Source organism: Anticarsia gemmatalis, chromosome 27 (genome assembly GCF_050436995.1).
Source record: "Anticarsia gemmatalis isolate Benzon Research Colony breed Stoneville strain chromosome 27, ilAntGemm2 primary, whole genome shotgun sequence".
In the NCBI taxonomy this organism is placed as follows: Eukaryota; Metazoa; Arthropoda; class Insecta; order Lepidoptera; family Erebidae; genus Anticarsia; species Anticarsia gemmatalis.
In genome coordinates this window covers 916,712-942,430 of record NC_134771.1, presented here as the reverse complement: position 1 = coordinate 942,430, position 25,719 = coordinate 916,712, and the positions used below count along the sequence as shown (strand labels likewise).

The 25,719-nt window shown below is 36.7% G+C and overlaps 1 protein-coding gene across 2 annotated transcripts; it reads left to right on the top strand.

The window, feature by feature from the left end:
- The first annotated feature begins 146 nt into the window (after positions 1–146).
- conv (insulin like growth factor binding protein acid labile subunit convoluted) lies at positions 147–25,719 on the top strand. 2 transcript variants are annotated; one of them, XM_076132210.1, is made up of 19 exons: positions 147–309; positions 2,686–2,966; positions 4,139–4,308; positions 7,009–7,161; positions 7,541–7,644; positions 8,325–8,423; positions 9,623–9,724; positions 10,266–10,410; positions 11,160–11,414; positions 12,910–13,082; positions 13,961–14,164; positions 14,861–15,095; positions 15,857–16,056; positions 17,315–17,399; positions 17,926–18,121; positions 18,382–18,459; positions 18,971–19,168; positions 22,344–22,620; positions 23,150–25,719. In XM_076132210.1, exons 2-19 carry the CDS (start codon positions 2,705–2,707, stop codon positions 23,583–23,585), a joined length of 3,372 nt encoding a protein of 1,123 aa, XP_075988325.1. In that variant the 5' UTR covers positions 147–309; positions 2,686–2,704; the 3' UTR covers positions 23,586–25,719. The 2 variants fall into 2 exon arrangements, with proteins under 2 accessions (XP_075988325.1, XP_075988324.1); XM_076132209.1 differs by lacking the exons at positions 147–309; positions 2,686–2,966 and adding an exon at positions 3,323–3,479.

Genomic DNA, 25,719 nt, shown 5'->3' with positions numbered 1-25,719 from the left:
TCGTTTATTTTAAACTAAAAGTTATTATTATAAAAGTACAACTTTATTTTGCTGTAGGTTTTCTGGTTAAAACGGAACATAATTGTCTATGATATTCTACTGTCATTGTCACCGAATGTCACTAAATTCTTCCGTTCTACATTGTCTTTGGTTAGTTCCGTGTTGATCATGGTGGGGTGTAGTTTCGCAGTTTTTCTCAGAAAATAATATTACGTGTTTACATCGTTAATATTATGTTACGAACATAGAAAATAGTCTATCAACTGCATGATTGTGCGTAATCTGTTATAATTCAAGGATCAAGCGCAGGTAATTTGTTTAAATATGATTTATGTCGGGTGAAAGTTTGTGTAAAACTTCGCAAAGGATACGAAGTTGTGTTTTCAAGGAAATCTGTCGGAATAATACTCATTAATCGTTTGTAATTAGTAATAGGATGTATTTACGATGTGTTTGATTAGTTATTGTCTCTTTGTTGATATTAAAAACTGGTTTTATTGAACTCTGAAGTACGAATAGTTTGATAAATAAATATCTCGAAGTGTTGGTAGTTTTGCGACGTATAACAACCTTGGACACATTTTTTACTCAACAAACCTGTCCTTAGGCTATACAAAAGTTATACAACCTTTTTGTTGAGGTCTCTTACAATTTGTAAGAATATTACATCATTATTTGTTTACAAGTGCTAAATAAGTTAAATAGAAAGTTTTTTGTTAGGTAATAGTTGTAGTATTCCGTTTAGAATCTGATTAGAATATTTAAAATATAATAACTTGTAATTTCCTAAATGCATTAACTCCAGAAAAAAAAACAAAAATATGCACCTTATTTTTATATCATTGTTGCGGTGCTAAGTAAACAAAGAAAAAAAAGTTATAATTACTGAAATGAGACAAATTGTTGAGAGAATCATATATTATCATCATTATTATGGAGAGGCGCTTGGGTTTTCTTTCACTCTTGTTCTGTGGATCGGTGACCTAATATGTATTAATGGTATTTTTGATTGTGTTTGATTGTACTTTGTGTCCCTTGATTGTATGTTTGTAAAAGTCCCCTCAATACAAGAGCAATTCTTAAATCATGAAGATGTCGCTTAAAAAAAAATATAGAGATAGGGTTTAAAGAGGTGTGGTCAAATCCAAGATTTAATATCTAGAATCATCAAAATATTTGTATGAGTAATACATTAGAAATGTATTTTATATCTGTATGGTATGTCCGTAATGCATTTGTGAATGATTTGAGTATTACAATACAATCATTTATATGATATTAACCGGTTAGATTTAGTATTTAATCAATTAGTGGATATTAAATTATTATCACTTTGTTCAGAGATTTTGGTATTTGGTTGACTAATGACTTTGACATAACTACCAGTCATAACTAACTAAACTAAATCTGGTTAAGAGCCTAAATGCTCATATTGCTCATATGAGAATTTAGGCTCTTAACTGGATTTTACTGCCCTCTAGTGGAGTGCTGGAGCTTTTGTTGAGGGTGGTAGTGTGTCCAAAGACAAATAGTAAAAAACAAAAAAATACATTAGTATTATTAATAATGTCCTATGAAAGTGTGCCAATGGTACAGAATTTTGTTTATAGTGTCCAAGTGTGTGCACAATACACAGGGACACTCTCTTTTCCTTCACTCTCATAACCCGGTGGGACGGCTAATCGACGCGACAGTGAGAGGTCAGGCACAGGCCCGGCGGCTTTATGTGCTCTCCGAGGCATGGAGGACCTGAACTACCTGATTCCGGACAATCTCTAAAAAGATCCGAACAGAAAATCTCTGAAAATCCTTTTTGAGTCGACCCAGGATTCGAACCCGAGATCTATTGCGCGGTAAACGCTTTCACTACCGACCGTGTCACTTTGTTACAGTTATAATATAAAGAGGGATGCTGAAATATTTACTTCCTATAAGGGAACGAACAAATGCTTTAAAATCTTTATAATAATATGAATTTCTATCCACTCTCCACTCGGTCTACACGTATTACGTTTTATTTCCAAATACGCAGCCGCACGTGCGCAGTGGTGTGAAGCGATTATATTTAAATATTATTGATCTATTATTACCAAATCTGGTTTTCTTTCAAACAAGATTTTTATATCACTTTTATGTAAATTACTTTAAAGTAAATTGTGTGCTTGAGGTTCATTTAAATAAGGTATATTAGTAATTTTAATGGGACGTAGCATAATGCGCATTTATTATGTCTTAGCCGACTTTCGGCTATTGCGGATAATATAATTGCATTGAAATTAGCTGACTGTCGATAGTAGTATGCCTCCTAACTCTGGAAAATCACTGATAATTTCACATAAAATGTGTTTTGTAAGTAGTTGTCGAAATCTTTGACTTTGACTGACTCTGTGGTGGGATCGGTAGTGAATCCGACTGCTGATCATGAGGTCTCAGGTTCGATTCCCGTGTCGGGCAAAAGTCCTTCTAATTCATATTAGAATAATTCTCAATTAGTAGCCAGAAGTCTGTTAACGTGCTCTCTGAAATGGCTATAGGATCGCCCCTCGCCCCAATTTCTTCGTTAGAGTATAATAAATTGTTAGTGGCGAAACGTGGGTGTATTTCATCTACCCCTGCCTAAATTTTCGGGTATAACAGACTTAATATTTATGTATTTACTAAAACCACTATTTTCTTTAATTACAGATCAACTCACCCACCAAAAATGACAACCAAAATTATCCTATCGTTAACCATATTCCTTACCTACACAAATTCTGAATACATACCTCCCGGCCCCGTGTACCCTTGTCCTAAAGACTCGAGCATATCTCTGTTCTACCCGTGCGTGTGCGAGCGGGGCAGCGACACGGGCTTGTATGTGAGGTGCGTCAACAGCGGGGTAGCCGTGTTGAGTCTCGGCTTGGGCAATATCGCGGGACTCGGCTTCCCTATTGAGAAGTTGGTGCTGCAGGAATGTAAGATATGTAAGTAGTTATTGTGTTATTTATAAGCCGCCCGAGGGCTTAAGCCGACGACTATGTTGGACCTAGGTAAGTGTCTTAAAGGCTAATACTCAAGTCGCTCAAGGGCTTAAGACACGCCACTTACTTAAGCCACTCGAGGGCTTAAGGCTCATGGTAAGACTACACTAACTAGATTACATAAAAGTAATTTAAGACACTAAATAGCTTAGTTACTCAAGCCGTCCGACGGCTTATTATACAACAATAGGGTCTAAATTACACATTTCTAAAGTAACAAACGCTCGACCCGTCTATAAAGCGACCTCACCACACTTCACTTAACGTTAGTTAAGTACAGTACAAAAGCCTGTAGTATATGAGTGTTGTACTGGTGCGTGTGCGAGCGAGGCAGCGACACGGGCTTGTATGTGAGGTGCGTCAACAGCGGGGTAGCCGTGTTGAGTCTCGGCTTGGGCAATATCGCGGGACTCGGCTTCCCTATTGAGAAGTTGGTGCTGCAGGAATGTAAGATATGTAAGTAGTTATTGTGTTATTTATAAGCCGCCTAAGGGCTTAAGTCGTCGACTTTTTGTCTTCATCAACAGCATTGAGGGTAAAGGTAGTGTCTATAAGGCATAGAGATTAGAAAAGTTTAGTTAAATAATTTGCCTAAAGGCCCTTAACTCAATTTTGGATAAGTATGTAGGTTTATTTTTTGGCCATTTATGGGATAAGGTAAAGTTAAACCTTTATAGCTATTGTTTCAGATACTCGAGGGCTTATGACACTTTACTTCAATACATACGACCATTAATATTAGCTAATTCTTCATTATACAGTAATTAGAGTCAAATTTCAAGTCATTTTTGACACCCAAATGGTACTCTATTTAAGGCCTTCGACGGCTTAATAAGTTCTATCTTAATTTAATATTAATAAGGTGCAAATTTGTCCCCCCTATAAAACATTACACCCTCACCAAATTTAGGGAAGGTTCATATCTGACGGAACATACGTCGCGTATTATCGGTCGCACAACGCCAGAACAGACAAATGTATAGAAAATCACTCGACCGTTCACACTCAACCGATGATGCGTCGGTGCGAAGCCCATACAAATTGAGTTACTCCCGACGTATCTTCTGTCAGATATTAACCTTTCCTTACTTAAAAGTCAATATTTTCTATTCCAGCGAGACTCTTCGGCTCCCTCTTCCACCGGTCTACGATCAGGGTAATAGAAACCATAGATACACCTATAGAGAGTATAGGAGAGTATGCGTTCGCCGGCGTTAACAGGACTCTACAGGAGTTGTATATGAGGAATACTAAGATTAAGGAGTTCCCTAAGGAGGCTTTTAAGGTAGGGGACTGTTTTATTCTTATTATTAAGATAGCTTTTGCTCGCGACTTCGTCCGCGTGGTGTGACACAGAATTTTCCTACTAACTTTCATTCTCTTGGGGTAGAATTGACCAAATTCCTTTCTTAGCAGATGTCTACGTCATAACATCTACCTGCATACCAAATTTCAGTTCGATCCGTCCAGCGGTTTGGGCTGTGCGTTGATAGATCACTAACCCCTGGTTTCTGAGTACATTTAGCGGTAGTTTATCTATTTAATAGCGCTTAAACTCATATAAAAAACGCTATTGAATAGATAAACTACCGAAAAATGTACCACAGAAAACGGGGGTAAGTGATTTTCTATAACCCGGGACAAGAAAATACCACTATTTCTCACAAATCTAACTCCGAGTGGCTAAAATATGGAATGGAGTTTTGCAAACGCGAAAATTCTTGACATAGAATGGATTTATTAGTAAACTTTAACGATTTATTACCACTTGGTTACTAAACGCATTATTTTTTATTCAAACCGATTTTGTAAAAATATGGTTATACCTACAGATAGTATATAACATGGATTAGTATATTTTACTCCAGTTTATAATATAAATACATTTGCTAACTAACTCGTCAACAGTATACAGGGTGTCCCAAAACTCAACGATAATCCGAGACAGGATGAAAGGCCAAGTCATACCGGTTATAGGAAAAATAAAAAAAAAAATCCATATCACTTAGTTCAGCAATAATAGACACTTTTCAAAAAAGTTGAAATTCCACTCCCTTGGTCGCATTTTCAAGTCCTGTGATCACCAATGTCACAATTTCGCTGTGTTTTTTTGAACTTCGTAATCTTAATTAAATATGCTATTCATCGTATAACAAATTAATGCACAAAACATTGTTAATTTAATAAAAAAAGTTAAGTTTTAGTGAGTCATCTTTCTCAAAAATATCGTTGGTCAACTTTGACGCTTCATATTGAAAAAAAAATGTACTACACTACCCTTGGCAAGTTATTTCAAAAGTTGGCGCATTTAATCAAGATTTCATAATGGTATAACACTTGCCACTGTTCTTGCCATTAAAAATGTTATTTTTATTTGAACGAAGAGCATCCTCGCAAATGGATCGGACGCAGTGGTACAATTTTATGGCCTCCTCGTTCTCCCGATCTAAATCCAGTAGATATTTTTTACTGGGAATGCATAAAAGAAAAAGTCTATTCGAAATCAATACAAAATCTATCAGAACTTAGCCAGAAAATTGACACAGCGTCAGAGGAAATAAATGCAATGAATTTTGATTGACTGATGCAAAGGTCTTTTGTAAGGCGTTGCAGAGCCTGAATTCATGCTAGAGGAAAACAATTCAGAATTACTTTAGTTTAAGGAGAATAATTAAATAAGATCGATGGTTCGTTCATTGGTTTTTTTTTTATTATTTTAACCTATTATGTTTATTACATTAAATATTTGTTATGGACTGACTCAATTACCTCTTTACTAAAAATAATTGCTTTCCTCTGGCACGAATACAGGCTCTGCAACGGCGTACAAAAGATTTTTTCACCAGTCAAGCAAAATTCCTTGCATTTATTTCTTCTGACGCTGTGTCAATTTTCTGGCAAAGTTCTGATAGATTTTGTATTGATTTCGAATAGACTTTCTCTTTTATGCATTCCCAGCAAAAAATATCTACTGGATTTAGATCGGAGGAACGAGGATGCCATAAAATTGTACCACTGCGTCCGATCCATTTGCGAGGATACTCTTCGTTCAAATAAAAATAACATTTTTAATGGCAAGAACAGTGGCAAGTGTTATACCATTTTGAAATCTTGATTAAATGCGCCAACTTTTGAAATAACTTGCCAAGGGTAGTGTAGTACATTTTTTTTTCAGTATGAAGCGGCAAAGTTGACCAACGATATTTTTGAGAAAGATGACTCACTAAAACTTAACTTTTTTTATTAAATTAACAATGTTTTGTGCATTAATTTGTTATACGATGAATAGCATATTTAATTAAGATCACGAAGTTCAAAAAAACACAGCGAAATTGTGACATTGGTGATCACAGGACTTGAAAATGCGACCAAGGGAGTGGAATTTCAACTTTTTTGAAAAGTGTCTATTATTGCTGAACTAAGTGATATGGAATTTTTTTTTTATTTTTCCTATAACCGGTATGACTTGGCCTTTCATCCTGTCTCGGATTATCGTTGAGTTTTGGGACACCCTGTATAATTATAATCAATAAACTGACTGGCCTATTAACCTCTTAATTAATTTATGATAAACTATGACTTTATACAATTATCACTCAAGTTATTATTCATATTTCATTACTGTATGATCTGAGTTGAAACGAATTTTCTCCTACTTATCAAAGTAATAATGTAGCAATTTTTATTTGTTTATACGTCCGAATTATAAATCTATTACTTTGTAAAATTATTATCGTAAAAGCGTAATAAACCAGGACAGCCAGACTTTCGGATGTTTTATGCATTTTTTTCCCCTACAGCTATGATTAAATTTTTTTTTGTTAAAATTAATAATCTATATTATTATTTATTCACTCTCAGGCATAAGCATCTGCCATTCTGTACAAATTCACCCAAATCTATTCATCAGCTTCACCTTGAATGCAGACAGACTGAATATATTTCTATAGAAATAGTGTTGATCAATGAATTTATCTATTTCTAGATCCTAGGCAACCTATCAATACTACACATAGACGGACACGAGATGACTAAACTAAATAAGGACATATTCGCCGGCAGTGAAGCCGCCGGACGGCTTGAGAGACTACATCTAGCCAACGGACGGCTTGCCGATATACCTATAGAAGCTTTTCAGGTAAAAACTTCCTTTAAACTAACTTATTTTTTGGTATAAATCAGTAGAGAATATTTTCTTCACCTCTGCCTGCACATTTTGCTATAACAAGCGTGATGTTATAAATAAATATTATGTGCGACTGCTGATTGTGTCGTGTCCGGTTCGATTCCCAGGTCGGGTATAGAGAATTTCTCATTTCGTTTTGAGAAATTTTGATCACTTGTTATAACGGTGAAGGAAAACATCGTGATGCAACCTTGCATATCTGAGAGTTGTTTAACACAGTTCTTGAAGGAATGCAATTTCTCGAGCCTCTCCTTCATTACGGGAGGAGACCCTTGCCCAGTAGTGGGACACTAATGTGTTAATTTATTACAATTATATTGTTTTATTTCAGACACTAAGAAAGTTAAAAACGTTAGACTTACATGGAAACAATTTGTCTACACTAAAACGTAATCAATTCAAAGGATTGAGAGATACTGAAGTACTGGATTTAAGGTAATTTAAACATTATTTTATACTGGCATTTATAATAATGAGGAAAGTTCCATTCATATGTACGGATACTGTAAATTATAAAGCGTGCTTTACGGTAGGTCATGTATGTAGTTATTCCAGAAATTACTGTGGACTGTATAACTATATGATTTGTATGTGTTCATGCGCCTACGCATTTTTAATAGTTGCGTTCCATTGACCATATGTTAACGGATCAGTTTGATGCGGTGCAGTTGCACTCTGACTGTTGCATCGTGAACAGTGTTTACACAATTATAATAATATAACCATAACACATCAAACACATCGAACATCTTCCTGCCGGTGACCCCCCATCCCGCACAGTATGAAATGGTTTCTACAACTATCATAAAAAGAGCTTTAAATTATTGTGACGCCGAGCAGCAACCGACTGCAAACTGCTGCCGCTTGTTACGGTTTGCAGTCGCTTACAGAATCTTTCTTTTACTACTTTCAAGTGCGAATAAAGATTTAACAAACTATTATTATTTAATAAATTGAAAATAAGATAAATATGTTAATTTTCGTTTTGAAAATTTACATATTTATCTTATTGTAATACTAGGCTTATCATGGGACAAATAGCCAGGAAGAGAGAAAGAGAGAGTATTTATAGGCTTATAAATAATATGCTTTATCATAATTTCGTTTGTTTTCAGTTACAACAGTATAACCAAACTGGACGGCAGTCACCTCGGCGACATGACTAAGTTAGGTTGGTGCAACGCCAGTCACAATCAAATTGCTGACATACCTAGGTAAGAACTACTTAACACCTATGTACATCTGTTTTACAAGACAATAGGATAGACTACAGGCCCGTTCCCACTATATCGTAACGATTAATTTATCGTTGAACGACTGTCGTCTCTAGCCGTTCCCATTATAACGATTGTTTGTCGTCAAAACATTTTATTGTTTAGTGACTGTCGTATCTAGCCGTTCCCACTGTCACGATAATCTGTCGTCACTGCAAAAAATGTCGTAGACGACAGTAAGTCGTGTCGTTTTATATGTGAACACCTCCATTTAAACATATAAGCCACGACACTTAAAACTGCACGATTATCTGTTGTCACAACATAGTGGGAACGCGCCCTAATAGTCAAATCTGACTGCCTCCGTGGCGCAGTGGTTAAAGTCACCACGCCGTCTACCATTGCGCCGCGCCGGGAGGTCGTGGGTTGATTCCCACACGGAACAATTATTTGTGCGATCCACAAATAATTGTTTCGGGTCTGGTTGTACTTTGTGTCCGTTGTTTGTATGTTTGTAAAAGTTCCCGCGATACGAGATCAGTTCTTAGTGCGGGAGTTGTAAAAAAAGAAAAGAAAATCATTTGCTCTTTATGAAATGATAAAAACATATTTTAGTATAATAATAATATAAATTATATACTAATAAATAGTGTAGTGACTTCATGAGTTCATGAGAACAAACAAACTTTATAATTTTATAAAATTTGTATAGATATGTATGTATGTACATAATATATTATTATAAGGTCGAGAAAATCTCTTTGGCTTCAAAAATCACAAATGAGTACACGGTTCATTAGGTTTCTTTCAGTGAGCTCGTGAGGTACCCAAATATCGAGCTTTTTTGTGTAGAGAAAGATTTTATTACAAGTTCATACATACTATAATGCGAAAAGACTTTTCCCCGACCTAATACATATAATACTAGCTGACCCGCGCAACTTCGCTTGCACGTCACATAAGAGAGAATGGGTAAAATTTTTCCCCGTTTTTGCAACATTTTTTACTAGTACCCTGCTCCTATTGGTCGTAGCGTGAAGATAAATAGCCTTCCTCGATAAATGGGCTATCTAACTCTGAAAGAATTTTTCAAATCGGACCAGTAGTTTCTGGGATTAGTGCGTTCAAACAAACAAACTCTTCAGCTTTATAATATTAGTATAGATATAATATTTAATGTATGTATGTTTAATTTTCAGAGGTATGTTCGCAAGAAATACATTATTAAAAGTACTACATTTAGATAACAATAAGATAAAGAAACTGGATACAAATAGTTTTAGAGGCATGAGACTTTTGAGGTGAGTTCCCTTTTATAAGTGTTGTCTTATTGATAAAGGAAATTATGTGAAATAGACTGTTATTACGAGAGGTAGGGTTTGCGACTGCAGTTCAAGACGTTTTGGGTTTGAATCCCGGATCGGGCAAAGGCTTTTTTTAATTTGTTTCCCCGGACGAGCAAGGATTGCTATTTTTAATTTGATTTGGATGCGTGTTAGTTTATGGCTGCTGTTAATTACGCGTCATTGGGATCGATTCCCGGGTTAGGTAATTTGTGTGAAATCTACGCGATTATGTGTGCGACTGGTGATCACTAAGTTCTGGGTTCGATTCCCAGCCTGGCAACGTCCTATTGGGTTTGGTTTTAGTATAAAAATAAATAAATATTCGTGGTTTTTGTGAAAACACTGTTGCAGAGGTCTCGACTTCGCTACCCGAGTCCGACCAAAAAATAATTCTGATATTTTCTGTTAAAAGTTGGAATTTGAGATAACAATGAAACTGGCCAACTTAATCAAATATTGGCTAGAACAATTATATATAAAATTATATTTTTTTCAGACGCTTGTATCTTCAAGACAACAAAATCTCCGATGTTGGCAGAGGTACATTTTCATCTGTCACTCGCATAGGTACTATAGATCTAGCGAGAAATAATATTACGAAAGTAGACTTTCAAATGTTCCAGTCTGTAAGATACGCTGAGGTGAGTAAGCCGTTGAACGGCTTAACATATGGCTTGACTTAGTTATTTGGCTTTGACGGCTTCAGTTTGTTTAGTAAGTAATTTACAGAAGAAATGGACTTATGCCGTCTAGTGGCTTTTGTTGTAAATTGTGTGTAAGTCTTCGAATGGCTTAATTATTATGAAAGTAATTTTTATATAGTAGTTTTTGTGCCCAACGGCGAAAATGGTTAGTAAAATTTAATTTCCATAAGTCCTTCAGTGACTTACGTCTTAAATTGTTATTAAGTTTTCAAGCGACTTTCTTAGAGATAATAGTATAATGAGATCGATAATAGTTCTAAAATAATGGTAAGTTGTACGCTCTCGGGGGGCTAATGTCTTAAATTAGTCTGAAATACTTGACTCCATTAATTACAACAGTTTTTGTGTTATCGCTTTAGTAGTACAACATTTTGAAGCCCTCAGAGGGCTTATAATGTTGTTTATACAATTTTCATTTAAAGTTAGTATATCTTAAGTTTCTATATGTCACTACATGATGATTAAATGATTATTACTATTATTACATAAGCCCTGAATCGGCTTAAATTCTAATCTAATTATAACTTTTTTTTATTATATCTCTTCTTATACGAATTTTGATCGTCTTCAGTTGGGAAATTAGTGTTTTTTTAAGATTTTACTGTACATAATTTGAGTTTCCCTATGAGGTCGACATAGCCTTTTGTTGGCTAATAAATTTTATAATAATTTATTATTTTTTTCAGATAATAAATCTAGCAGAAAATCAAATAACAATAATAGAAAAGCAAGCTTTCACAGAGTTATATCAAGCTATAGTGAACATATCTCACAACGCGCTCTCAATTATAGAGACGGACTCATTTCAGAACTGTAACAATATGACACTCTTAGATCTGAGTCATAACGAGTTGAGTGCGCTCTCTCCTCAAGCGTTCGATGTTAACTCATACGCTTATCAACTGAATATGGCTTATAATCAGTTGAAGGATTTTTCACAGGTAAATAAATAAATTTGACCCATTAAATGTCCCATTGCTGGGCAAGGGTCTTCTCCCGTAATCCTACTAATCTATACTTAATATTATAAATGCGAAAGTAACTCTGTATGTCTGTCTGTTACTCAATCGCGCCTAAACTACTGAACCAATTCGCATGAAATTTGGTATGGAGATATTTCGATACCCGAGAGAGGACATAGGCTACTTTTTACTCTGGGAAAATGACGCATTCCTATGTGAAAATTCAGATGGCGGACGAAGTCGCGGGTAAAACTAGTATTATAAATGCGAAAGTTTGTGAGAATGTATGTATGTATGTATGTTTGTTACTCTTTAACGCAAGCGTTTGATGTTAATTCATACGCTTATCAGTTGAATATGGCTTATAACCAGCGGAAGGATTTCTCACAGGTAAATCTATAATGATAATGTCCTCCTAGCCGATATTCGGCTACGGCGGTCAGTTTCATTGAAACTGGCCATCTGTGCAGGACTTTGTTTATAGTGTCGCGCGTGTGTGCACAATACACAGGTACACTCTCTATTCCATCACTCTCATAGTTTGGTGCGACGGATAACCGACACGACCAGTGAGAGGACCCGAGACTTCTCGCACCGCAGTTGCATATACTACCGACCGCGCCACAGAGGCAGTCATAAATCTATACTCATATTATAAAGCTGAAGAGTTTGTTTTTTTGTTTGAACCTGCTAATCTCAGGAGCTACTGATCCGATTTGAATAAATATTTCAGTGTTAGATAGCCCTTTTATCGAGGAAAGCTTTAGGCTATATAACATCACGCTACGACCAATAGGAGCAGAGTAACAGTAATAAATGTTACAAAAACGGGGAAAATTGTGACCCATTCTCTTTTATGTGACGCAAGCGAAGTTTCGCGGGTCAGTTAGTTTGGTAGTCAAAGTCAAATATTTTTTATTTCATAAACTTTAACAAGTATGTATTTGAAATCGTCAAATATTTTTTATCTACCACCGTTTCGGAAAAGCTGTTGCTCGTGAGAAGAAACAGCAAGAAAATCACGGCTTGCTCTTTTTAAATGTCAATATTTCCAAATTAATAACAATGTCAAAATAAATTAATAACAATGTCATAATATCAAATTGTAATACATTATTTTGAAATAGACTTGGTAGAAGCAGCACAGTCCCAAGCTTTGTTATCATCTAAATAATCTTTAATAGTATAATATCCCTGACGACATAAATTAATTTTAACTAATAACTTAAATTTATTGAGACTTAAATTTTGAAGGTAGGTAGCTGAAGACCCAGAATAACACATAGGCTACATTTATCCCGGAGTTCTCGAGGGATCGGGATTTACACGGGAAGGGTTTCCACGCGGACTAAGTCGCAGGCGGCCTCTAGTTAGAAATATATTTCTCAATAGTAGCCCAGAATTTTCTAATAACTATTGAAAGACGGAGCCACTCACTTAACTTAGTATAAATAATAAACCACCTTTTTTTCAGGTACCCATCCAAAACATGTCGGGCATACAGATCCTGAACGTGTCACACAATCAGATAGAATCCATCCCGAAGTTAGCGTTTCCTAAACTATATGAGTTACATACAGTGGACCTCTCATATAATAATATAAGTGAAATATTTAACGCTGTGTTTCAAAATTTATTTTCATTGAGGTAAGTTTTGTTATCAAATAAATAAATGTAACCCATTAATATCCCACTGCTGGGCAAGAGTCTCCTCCCGTAATGAGGGAGACGTTAGGCCTTGAGTCCACCACACTGGCCAAGTCTGGACTTTGCATACCTTCAAACAAGAACTGTTCTAAACAACTCTCAGGAATGCAAGGTTGCATCACGATGTTTCCTTCACCGTTGGAACAAGTGATCATTATTTTTAATACACACATCACTTGGATAAATCACTGGTTTGGTGCCTCGGGCTCGAACCATCAATGACTTGGGTGGGAGGTACCTGTTTTTTATCTTTATAAGGTGCAGCGCAGACGACAGACTATCCGTGACGCACTGTTTAGTCTGTGAAAATAGAACTTATGCCATTATATGCAGTAACGCACACAACGCGCAAAAAGTCCGGCGCGTTACTTCATATAATTGCGTAAGTTCTATTTTCACAGACTAAACAGTGCGTCACGGATAGTCTGTCGTCTGCGTTGCACCTAAAAGTCAAAATCAATTAATTTAACGTCAAAGTTTGACACGATCAATTGTTAACACGGGACTATTGAAAATAATAATCTAGTAATGAACATTTAGAAACCTAGAAAAATAATGAAGTTTCCCAATAAGTTTGCATTCAAGTTTCTAAGCAGGTTTGCCAACATGTTTCTATTCTTGTTGGATAATAAATTAAAACACGTTTTTAAGAAAAATATCCCTTTATAAAATTTATTTATTTAAAAATTTATTGTCATGTAAACACTATTTAATTGATTTACCTTAACATATTTACATCTTAATTTAATGAATTATGAACTTCACAAATATAAGATATTTGAACAAATTTAACACAATTTCACCCATTTCTTTCACAGATTCGTGAACCTAAGCCACAACTCGTTAGAGCAGATTCGCCCGGCGACGTTCGGCACCATCCCCACGATCCTGGAGCTGGACCTGTCCCACAACAAGTTGCGCGACATCTCCCGCGGCAGTCTCGCCAAGCTGGCCAGCTGTCGCAGCATCGATGTTAGCTATAATGTGCTGGAGAAACTGTTTCAAATACCTATTAGTTTGGGGTGAGTAGATTTTTTTTTTGCTGAGGGGAAGGCCTATACTCAACAGTGGGTGGATTCAGGGCTGATTAGATAGATAGATAGATTTTATAATAGTTTAGATTTATGATTTATTATTAGATTTTATAATCACGGAAATTTATTTAAGCGCATAACTTTTGAACAACGGCAACGAATTGGATAATTCTTTTTTTTTTAATATGTTTTTGATTGTCGGGACTAAGTTTGTATGGGATCGATGGCATCGAAATTCCCAGGCGAATGGAATCAACGGGATAAAACTGCGCTATACCCAGACAAAGCCGGGCCACTCCGTTTGTTTTAAATATACTCCATTTTGAAATATTAATTCTTTTATTTCACTCACATGTGGGTCGTTAATTAGGTAAATAATTACTTACATACCATTTCACGTTATTCGGTTCGAGTCCGAAAAGAAGAAACTGCTTAAAACTTGAGGTTGATTTTTATTAAAATATAAGAGTACTTGAATCTTTGCAATATTTTGTTTTTAAATATGTTAGAAAATGTTTTAATTTCTTATTTCCTGCACTCAGATGCTTGAGTCATAAAGAACCTAATAAAATATTTTTTTTCCGTACTTGCGATAGTTGGAAATGTCCTATTATCATTACTTTTCTATTGATCCTTATATATTTACGATTATGTACTTTATTGTATAACTAATTACCTCCACAGCGAAATAAACCTATCCCACAACAACTTGCAAGAAATAAAGTCCAACACGTGGCCGACAATGAACGCGTTACTGCGCATCAACATGTCGTCCAACATGCTGGGCGACTCGCTCGCGTCCGACAGCTTCTCCAGCCTGTTGACGCTACAATCCCTGGACTTGTCAGATAATGGCTTGACTAAGCCGCCCTGGGAAGCGTTGAGCTCTTTGACTAGTTTACAGTATTTATATTTGCAGGTAAAGTTATTTTTTTCTTTATAGTAGCACTAGCTTTTACCCTTCGTCCGCCACCTGAATTTTCCCATGGGAATCCGTCATTTTCCCGGGGTAAAAAGTAGCCTATGTCCTTTCTCGGGTATCAAAATATCTCTATACCAAATTTCATGGAAATTGGTTCAGTAGTTTAGGCGTGATTGAGTAACAGACAGACAGAGCTACTTTCGCATTTATAATATTAGTATGGATTTAACCCATTAATGTCCCACTGCTGGGCAAGGGTCTTCTCCCGTAATGAGGGAGGGGTTAGGCCTTGAGTCCACCACGCTGGCCAAGTGCGGGTTGGGGACTTCGCATACCTTCAAAAGCTGTTTTAACTCTCAGGCATGCAAGGTTTCATCACGATGTTTTCCTTCATCGTTATAACAAGTGATCATTATTTCTACTACATACATAACTTGGAAAAGTCATTGGTGTGTTGCCTCGGGTTCGAACCTGCGACCACTTGCGTGAGAGTTGTTTACTGATACCACTTGACTATTGCTGCTATGCAGTCTTCTTATGTAATCTTAAATAATAGGTAAATATTCCTATTTTCGTTACAATTATTTTTCTTAGTATAGACACGGTACTCTATAAATGTTAGTAATATAAGGTCTATACGATTTTCGATGAAATTTTGCACGAATACAAAAATTTAATTTAATAAAGGATATTCTTTTTGTAACAAACTGTCTTAATTATGATGGTGATATAATTGAAATATAACTTTTCGTTTTCAGAACAACAACCTAACATCACTAAGTAAGTCAGCGTTCGGCAACCTCCCCACGATGTTCCACCTAGACTTATCTCATAACAGTATCACAGAGATATCACAGAACACATTCAACGGACTACAACAGTTATTGCACTTGTCTTTGAGTGATAACGGCATTGAGAAGATACCTAATGAGGCTTTCAAGGGCTTAGTGGCACTAAGGTAAGTTAAAAAAATTACATTTGTAGGCAAAATTGTCATTAGTGGGTAAACTTTCTATCAATAAACAAAGTTACCATCATTGGACAAAACTACCATCATTGGGCAAAGTTACATTCATCGGGCCAAGCTGGCGTCATTAGGCAAAGTTGTAATTAGCAGGCAAAGTTAGCATCATTAGGCAAACTAAACATTAGCGGGCAAAGCCATCAGTTGGCGAGGATGTCACTAATGTGGTAAAGTTACCTGGTCAAGTTAAACTGGCTAATATAAGTAGTGTTATTAGTATCGTGTGTAGTGAGGTTAGTATAACATATAACAGTATAACAGAGATATCACAGAACACATTCAACGGACTACAACAGTTATTGCACTTGTCTTTAAGTGATAACGGCATTGAGAAGATACCTAATGAGGCTTTTAAAGGATTAGTAGCGTTAAGGTGAGTAATTTGGTCAAAAAATATTATAGGCAAAGTTACATTTTCTGGGCAAAGTTACAGTTTCTGGGCAAAGTTACATTTTCTGGGCAAAGTTATATAAGCGGGCAAAGTTACCACTAGCAGGCAAAACTGTCACCTGTAGACTAAGTTACTAATGCTTGGTAAATTTACCACAAGCGGGCAAAGTTTCCATAATTTCAAAATAACCAGCTCAGAGGCAAAGTTGCCAATTGATCAAAGTTAGGATTGCCATTGTTAAATGGTAACTAGGTGATAAAAGGTAAGTTCCATAGTCTTATAGAGTGTTAGTAACCACTGTTCAAAGCTGCTATATGTAGTGTTATTAGTATCGTGTGTGGTTAGTATTTATCTCATAACAGTATCACAGAGATATCACAGCACACATTCAACGGACTACAACAGTTATTGCACTTGTCTTTAAGTGATAACGGCATTGAGAAGATACCTAATGAGGCTTTTAAAGGGCTGGTGGCTTTGAGGTGAGTAAAAAAATGATAATGGGCAAAGTTACTTCAATGGGCAAACTAAACATTGATTTAAATGTATAATAAGGCAAAGCTAAATGGTAGCACTTACGCGAAGTGGAGAACACTGATTGGTCGTTTTGCGGTCCGCTCCACGAAACTTTGCTCAGCTCCTTTCCGGTCGTAAGGCGGGGTGCCTTGGGCAAAGTAGCTCCCCACACTGATATATTAATTAAGTCTCTACTCACTCACTAAAGATTTGCTCTTTAATTCCAAAAAAGCAATGCGCTATACTTATTTTCTATAATAATTTGTAATTTTTCTTATTTCACAGAAAACTGGATCTATCACACAATTTATTGGAAAAGATTGACAACAAAACCAATGGATTACTTGATGATTGCCTTTCCTTGGAATCTGTAAGTATACACATAAATTTAACACAATACTGTCCCACTGCTGGGCAAGGGTCTCCTCCAGGTATGAAAGAAGGGTTAGGCCTTGAACCTTAGTTGGAAGCTTGAGAGTCTGACAACCAGTCTTACCGAGGGGTATCGTGTTAAATCCCAGGTAAATGAGTTATGGAGGTAGATAGATACTTTTTTATTATTTGACTGCCTCCGTGGCGCAGTGGATTAGGTCGCCACGCCAATACCACTGCGTCGGGAGGTCGTGGGCTCGATTCCCACACGCAGCAATTATTTGTGCGATCCACAAATAATTGTTTTGTGTCTGGTTATACTTTGTGTCCGTTGTTTGTATGCTTGTAGAAGTCCCCGCTACACAAGAGCAATTCTTAGTGCGGGATTTGTCTTTTTAAAACAAAAACAAACAGTCGCTCCATGTAAAATACTGGTATTCAGCTGCATCCGGTGAGACTGGAAGCCGACTCCAACATAGTTGGAAGAAAGACTAGACTGATTATTATGTTCTTTCTCTTTACAGGTAAACTTGAGTTATAATAAATTCGGCTTCCTTACTAAGAAGATGTTTCCCGCAAGCCCCTGGATTCCGTACAGGCTGCAAGAAATTGACCTCAGTCATAATGACATTCCCGTATTGACCCTAGATCTGACCTTAGGAGCTAAGAAGGTCAAAAAATTAAACCTATCTGGGAATATTATCAATGATGTTCGAAATAGTGAGTATTAGTAATTAATAAATTTATGAATGAAGCGCACATAGCTAGTTGCGCTCCACCGGCCAGTAAACGATCTGTGGGTTAAGCAACCTTAGCGCGAACACTCCATAGATGAGTGACTGCATACTGGTATTTGAACTGAGCGCCTCCGTGCTTTGAAGTACACGTAAGAACTCTGTCCTGGTTGATGTTATTTAAGATAAAATAAATATATGTTAAAAAGTTATGTACTTAATACATGTTTTTTAATTATTTTTCAGATGTACTTGGCAATTTGACATCATTAGAAATCCTGGATTTGTCTAACAATAATATAAAGGATTTAATATCTAGGACATGTAAGTATCTATACTTATATCATTAATACGATAGTTTGGATATTTTTGTTACTCAATTACGTCAAAATTACTGAACGAAATTTGATGAAATTTGGTACACAAATAGCTTATAACCAAGATTAATACTGGATACTTTTTACTCTTACTTCATTCGGACAAAGTTGCAAGCAAAAGCTTACTATTATTACGAAAATCCATTGAAATCATAAGATTTTGTGGAATAGTTGTGCGGGCGGTAGTGTATAAGACTGCTGACCACGAGACCTCGAGTTCGAGTCCCGGTATAGGCAGTAATAATTGTATACTCTCAATAGTATCCCGGAGTTTGGTAACGTGCCCGATATATGGCAATAAGTTCGCCCCCTATTACATGGGACTAACATTGTAAATGGCGAAACGTGGGTCTATTTAATACACCTTTGTCTACACCTTGGGGTATAACAGGCGTGATATTATGCCTACATTTCGGGTTATAACAAGATTGATATATACATATTTTTGTCATTTTCAGCTGAAACGAAATTCATGTTACCAGAGAACATAACCGAGTTATACCTACAGAACAATGGTTTGCTAACCCTACCTACAGATAGTTTAGTGAACGCGACTAAACTATCTATTCTTGATGTGAGAGACAATCAACTGATAAGCTTCGAACCTGCACTCGTTAGGAAAGTCAAGAGTCATGGACTGCAAGTGTTCTTTGAAGGTGAGAGCATATTTTCACAAAATTTCAAAGGTCTCATTAGATTCTGGGTATAATTGTAGTCGTATCTTAATTAACTGAATTGATAGTGCAAAAGGTCACCAAAGGTCACTCCAGAATCCAATGTAACCTAAGGTCACTCCAGAATCCAAAATCCCCTAGGATCACTCCAGAACTAAGGTCATTTCAGAATCCAATGTCACCTGGGGTTACTCCAGAATCTAATATCACCTGGGGTCACTCCAGAATCCAATGTCACTTGGGGTCACTCCAGAATCTAACATCCCCTAGGGTCACTCCAGATTCAGGGGTCACTCCACAATCCAAGATCACTCCACAATCCAAGACACTCCAGTATCCAAGGTCTCTCCAGTATCCGGTCCCCTAAGGATCCCCAAGTTTCCTGGTCCCCAAGTAGTCCCGGTCCCCTATGTTCACTTGAATAATCCCGGTCCCCAATGGTCACTCGAGTATCACTCAGGTCCCCTTGGTCATTCCTGTTTGGGGGCCCTTGGACCCCCAAACCAGGTCCCCTATGGCCGCCAGTGTAACCCTGGTCCCCTAAAGTCCTTCGGGTAATCCCGTTTACTCGAGTATCCCAGGACCCCCAATGTCGTTCTCGGATCTCAGGTCCCCTAGGGTCACTACAAAATCTCGGGTCTCCTTGGCCATTCCGGTATATCAGGTCCCCCAAGGTTAATCCAAGGTCCTCCGAGGTCTCTCGAGTGTCCCAGGTCCCCTGGGGTATTCCAGTACCTCAGGTCCCCCAATGTATCTCATTTAGTCCAGATCCCCTACGCCCTCTATTTTAGGTCCCCTGAGGGTACGCCAGTATCTCCGGTCCCCTGAGTTCACTCCTATAGCCTAGGTCCCCCAGGTCCCCCAAGGTAGCTCCAGTGTCCTCGGTCCCCTATGGTCACTTCGGTGTCCCAGGTCCCCTATGGTCACTCCAGTGACCCGGGTCCCCTAAGGTCACTCAAGTGTCACAGGTCCCCTAAGGTCACTCCAGTATCCTAGGTCCCCTAAGGTCAATTCAATATCCCAGGTCCAGTTAACATGCATGAATGTGATTGAAGCAAAAACAGTTTGTAAAGATCGTACCAAGTGGCGTCATGGGCCTCTGTCAATTTATCTATATAAGTATGTATTTAGAAATATATAAGTATGTTTATCAGTTATTTGGTTACCATAGTACAAGCTCTGCTTAGTTTGGAATCAAATGACCGTGTGTGAGTTGTCCATTAACTATATTGTCTAGCCTTTCTTCCAACTACACACATCAACACCGTCTAGGAATATTTTGTATAAAGTTCTTAAACTCAAAAAATACTGGCCAGTTTAAAAATCTTTTGATCAAAGACTATTTTTTAAACCATTTTGGATAATTCTAAATTTGAATTTATAAAAAATAATTAAAAATAAAATAATTACACGGCATAATGATTGCGAAGTCCGCAAGTTTTGTTTAACTACTGTAGTATCGGGTTATTTTTTTGTGCCAGATTTAAGTTTTATAACAAGTTATCGATTAATTTCGAGTTAAACCTATTGTGTGCATCATGCAGCGGCGCTATATAACGAGATAAGCAATGCTAAGGGCAGTGGGCGTGCTCTACGCTGTGGCTGCTCAGCGGAGTATTGCTGACGAGATTGGAACAAAACAAAACGTGATATCTAGGTTATAGTCATCCTACCGTGCTACTAGTGAAGTGGTTGAAAGATATCCAGGGGGAAAGCGAATAACCACTTATCGACAAGACCGATTTTTGCAAATTGCCATGAGAAGAGAACCAAATGTTACGGCCATGCAGTTGGTTCGGAGGCTCCAGTCAGAGCACCAGTTGCTTGTGAGTGACCAAACTGCGAGGAAAACGCTGCATGAAGATAACTTTCACGCTCGCAGACCGCTTCGTACTCCAGCACTCTGCTGAGGAAATCGCGGACGAAGACTAGAGTGGGTTCCCTGTACTTTTGCTCTGGGATGATAACCCGTAGTCTGGATTACTGTTTACCGATGAGTCCCGGTTCGGTTTTCATTTTGATTCACGTAGAGTACGTGTTTGGCGAGTCTCTGGTCGTGATAGCCGTCTGCAATATCCTCAGGAAGTCCATTCATAGTACGGCGGGACAATGATGGTTTGGGCGGAAATTATTCTCGGTGGACGAACAGACCGCGTTTGGATCAGAAACACCATTACGGCTAAAAAATACCGTAATGAGGTGCTAGTGCCGATAATCTACCCCCATAAACTTCAAATGGGCCAAGAATTCATCCTCATTCACGATAACACCCGTCTGCACACAGCAAGAGCGGTGACGAGATGGTAGCAGGAACACGACAAGTCGGTCTTAAGCTGGCTCGCTCAATGACCTGACCTAAAACCCATAGAGCACGCGTGGAGTATGCCCCAAAGAAGAGCTTTGAGGAATTTCCCTGCGAACATTGCAACGGAAGAGCCACTTTTTTGAATCTTAGCCGGACCTGGGACAATATACCGCAGTAAGACTTGGATAACTCTATCCAAATTATGAAAAATCGCTGCAGGACTGCTATAAATGTCATAGATGGCTTTATAGACTACAGATTTTCACAAAACTGCTAAAAACAATAACTTTTTCTTATTTTTCACATTTTCTGAAGAAAAACATTCATTGTTAGTTTTACCATTATTTTAGTATTTTCTTTATTTAAGTATAAAATTGTTTACGCAAAATAATTAGAGATTTTTTTTTATTCTGAAGTATAGTCAGATAAATGGGCTTTATAGAAATATATACATGTTGTATGTTATCTTTAATAAATTTTGAGATAATTGAGTAAATACAAAATATCCCTAGACAGTGTTGATGTGTGTATGTTGGAGTCGGCTTCCAGTCTCACCGGATGCAGCTGAATACCAGTATTTTACATGCAGCGACTGTCTATCTGACCTCCACAACACAGTTACCTGGGTTATAACACGATATTCTCCGGTAAGACGGAAGCAAATGACACCCGGGACCCACAATTTAACTTGCCTTCGGAAACACAGAGAAATTTGATATGTATAAAATGGTCACCCATCAACAGAACAACCTCGGCAAGCGTTGCTTAACCTCAGAGATCGATCCGCGCGGCTGTTGTTAACTAAGCCACGAGCTCCTCTCACGTATGTACTAATTTTATTTTTATTTTCAGGCAACAATTTAAAATGCGACTGTTTCACGCGACCTCTGAAACATTACCTGAATAAAATGACACCCTCGCTCCTGAAAATAGACAAAAAGTACCAAAACTTAATCTGTTCTGAACCCGTTACCCTGCAAGATGAGAACCTACTGACAGTAGATGAGGACAGATTATTGTGTTCTGGCAACACCGAGGTCGATAATAAGATAATTGATAGCAACACTGATGCGGAAACTGCGTTTGATTATACTTTAGAACCGGATGTGGCTTTCAGAGATATACAGTAGTAAGTATAGAATTTTTTATACTAATATTATTAGAACTAGTTGACTCGGGTGGCTGCGGTCGTGTTTTGAAAATTGGATCTATGTTTGACGAGACTTAATCTATTTTCCTGCTAAAATTCATGAAAATTAGTTCAGCGGTTTAGGTAGAAAAGCCTAATTATCGGACACTCAAGTTTAGAACTTATATTAAGTATAACTAAGCTTGGATGTGGAAGTATGTTTGTTTGTCATTGTTTTACTTCTAAGCTGCTAAGCCGATTTGGATTCAATTTAGCAGGATAATAGATGTTAATCTTGCGACGTAAGTAATTATTCAAATTAAACATAAAACCACCCTAAACTTAACTATAAACTAGCATATATACCTTACGATCAGCTCCAGTGGTTTACTATAATCTAGTAGCGAGATAAACATGACATCTATTTATATTAAATGATTTATTATTAATATTCATATACTAAGAAGTAAAAATCAATCAAACATTATTGAAGCAGTCTAAATAATAATCAAATTTTCTTCATTTCCAGTTCACAAGTATCAATATACGCGCATTGGTTCGTCACAACGACGCAAGACGTCGCCGATTTCGTCATATTCGCCCGCGACGATACCAACACTATACACTACACATCCGACATCGCCTACAATCTACGTTCATTAACCATACCCATCGAAGAAAACTTCAAACAAGCATTGAAATCAGGTAAAAACGTACAAATTTGCGTTCAAGCGAAAAACTCCAATGGTGCACCGAGAAAATGGCATCCTTCGCAGTGTCAAAACGCTCCTCCCGAGTTCGAGTCCTGGCCTAAAAAGTTGGTGGTTGATAAGAGAAGATTGACTAAGAAGAAAGTCAAATATAGTTGGTTTAGTAACAGTGTACTGGGTTTAGTTAGTGACTCTATATTGATTACGCTTTGTATATTCTTAGGGGTCTGTTTCAAAATAACTGATGGTTTGTGAACATTTCAGATACCTAGATTATTGTTTTCAGTGCTGAAATAAGAAAGTTGATAGAATAACTAGGTGTGAAAACGTAATAAGTATGTATTGAAACAATTTTGCTAAACAACAATATTAAAAGACTTACAACCAGTTTCATATCTTATGAATAACTAGCTGACCCGCGCAACTTCGCTTGCGTCACATAAGAGAGAATGTTGAGAGAAATTTTCCACGTTTTTATAACACTTTTTACTGTTACTCTGCTCCTGTTGGTCTTAGCGCGATTATATAAAATATACCTTTTTTCACGAAAAATATACCAAAATTATTTATATCTCCTAATATAACGAAGTTGCGCTGAGGCATATCCGCCGTTAAAACAGTTGCCATGACAACGGAATTTTGTTAATTTACTGTCATTATAATATTGATTATTCGCGACTTAATTCGCCACCCGAATTTTCCCGGGAAATGCGTGATTTTCCCGGGGTAAAAAGTAGCCTATGTCCTTTCTCGGGTATCAAAATATCTCCATACCAAATTTCATGCAAATCGGTTCAGTAGTTTAGGCGTGATTGAGTAGCAGACAGACAGACAGACAGACAGACAGACAGACAGACAGAGTTACTTTCGCATTTATAATATTAGTATGGATTAATTAGGTCAGTTTGACAGACGGAATTTCGACAATATTTTTCATCATTGAGACTTATTTATAAGATGTGAAACTGGTAATTAATCGTGAATCTCATTATTTAATGATACAGAATCAATATTTTATTGTAAATTTTGATAGAACTGATGTATGAGAAGGTCGTGGGTTCGATTCCGCATGGAACAAATAATTGTGTGATCCACAAGTAGTTGTTTCGGGACTGGTTGTAATTTGTATCCGTTGTTTGTATGTTTGTAAAAGTCCCCGCGACACAACAGCTATTATTAGTGCGGGAGTTGTTTTATCAAAGAAATTAATGACAAATTCTATGAAAATTCTATCTCTCTTTGATATATTTTGAATTTCTTTACCTATCAAAGAATTGTCCAACTATTGGGCAAAATGGCTTAGTCCAAATTTTAAAATAACACTGCCATGTTACTATGTCACAAAAATTGATTAAAATTGTTATATATATTTTACGTCCGATTTCAATAAATTATCGCCAGTAAGGGATAGGTTAACGAAAGTTAGGGAGACACCTAACCGTGGTAGGTATTCTCCTACACACACTTGACCTGTTTTTTTTGTCGTTGTACCTTATTTCTTATTGGCGATATTTTATTACCGTATAATAAGTATGTATGTATATAAGTATATATTTTAAATATAAGGACAAAGATCTTAAAAGATAAGCTTTAATTTTATAACTTTTGTAGTATTTATAGTCAGTTTGTAAATAATGAAAAATGTAGTTGTATGTTTTTACATATACCTATTTTATATGAAGGTATTTATTTCTGTATATTTTTTAACTCTTTGGTTCAAACAGTAGTATTTGCTATCGTTGACCATTAAGTCTCGGGTTCGATACCCGTGTCTGGTTAAATTTTATTCTCAACATTAGTCCGGAGTTTGGTAACGTGCCCGGTAAGTGGCATATTTAGCCCCTAGTACTTTCTGATAAGTGTCCCTTAGCTTATCATGTGGATTTTGACAGCTGTTTTCATAGATTTGCTGGTATTTTACCTATCAGATAGTTATCCGACCCTTAACCATAATCTGTTAAACTGATCCTTCATATTTTGAATATATAAAGCATTTATATCGTAAAATTAAAGTTTTCAAATATTTACAAACTCACTTTAAATATATTTTTGTAACTTATATGTGATTTTTTGAGCTCAAAATGATATTTTTTATAAATTCTTATTATTATTTTTTATATTGTTGTATCGAATCCTAGAATCTATTTATACACACATAATATTTTGGAAAAACATATATGTAAGGTCTAATATGACAAGATGTATGGATGTGAATGAGGCAAGGAAAGTTTGTAAGGATCGTACCAAGTGGCGTTTTTTGGTCTCTGCTTACCCATGTGGAAAAAGGCGTGATTATATGTATGTATGTATATAAGAGAAAATGAAATTCCGTCCAATTTTTTTATATATTTTTATTTAAATAAATAAATGTTACCGTATGAACTATAAA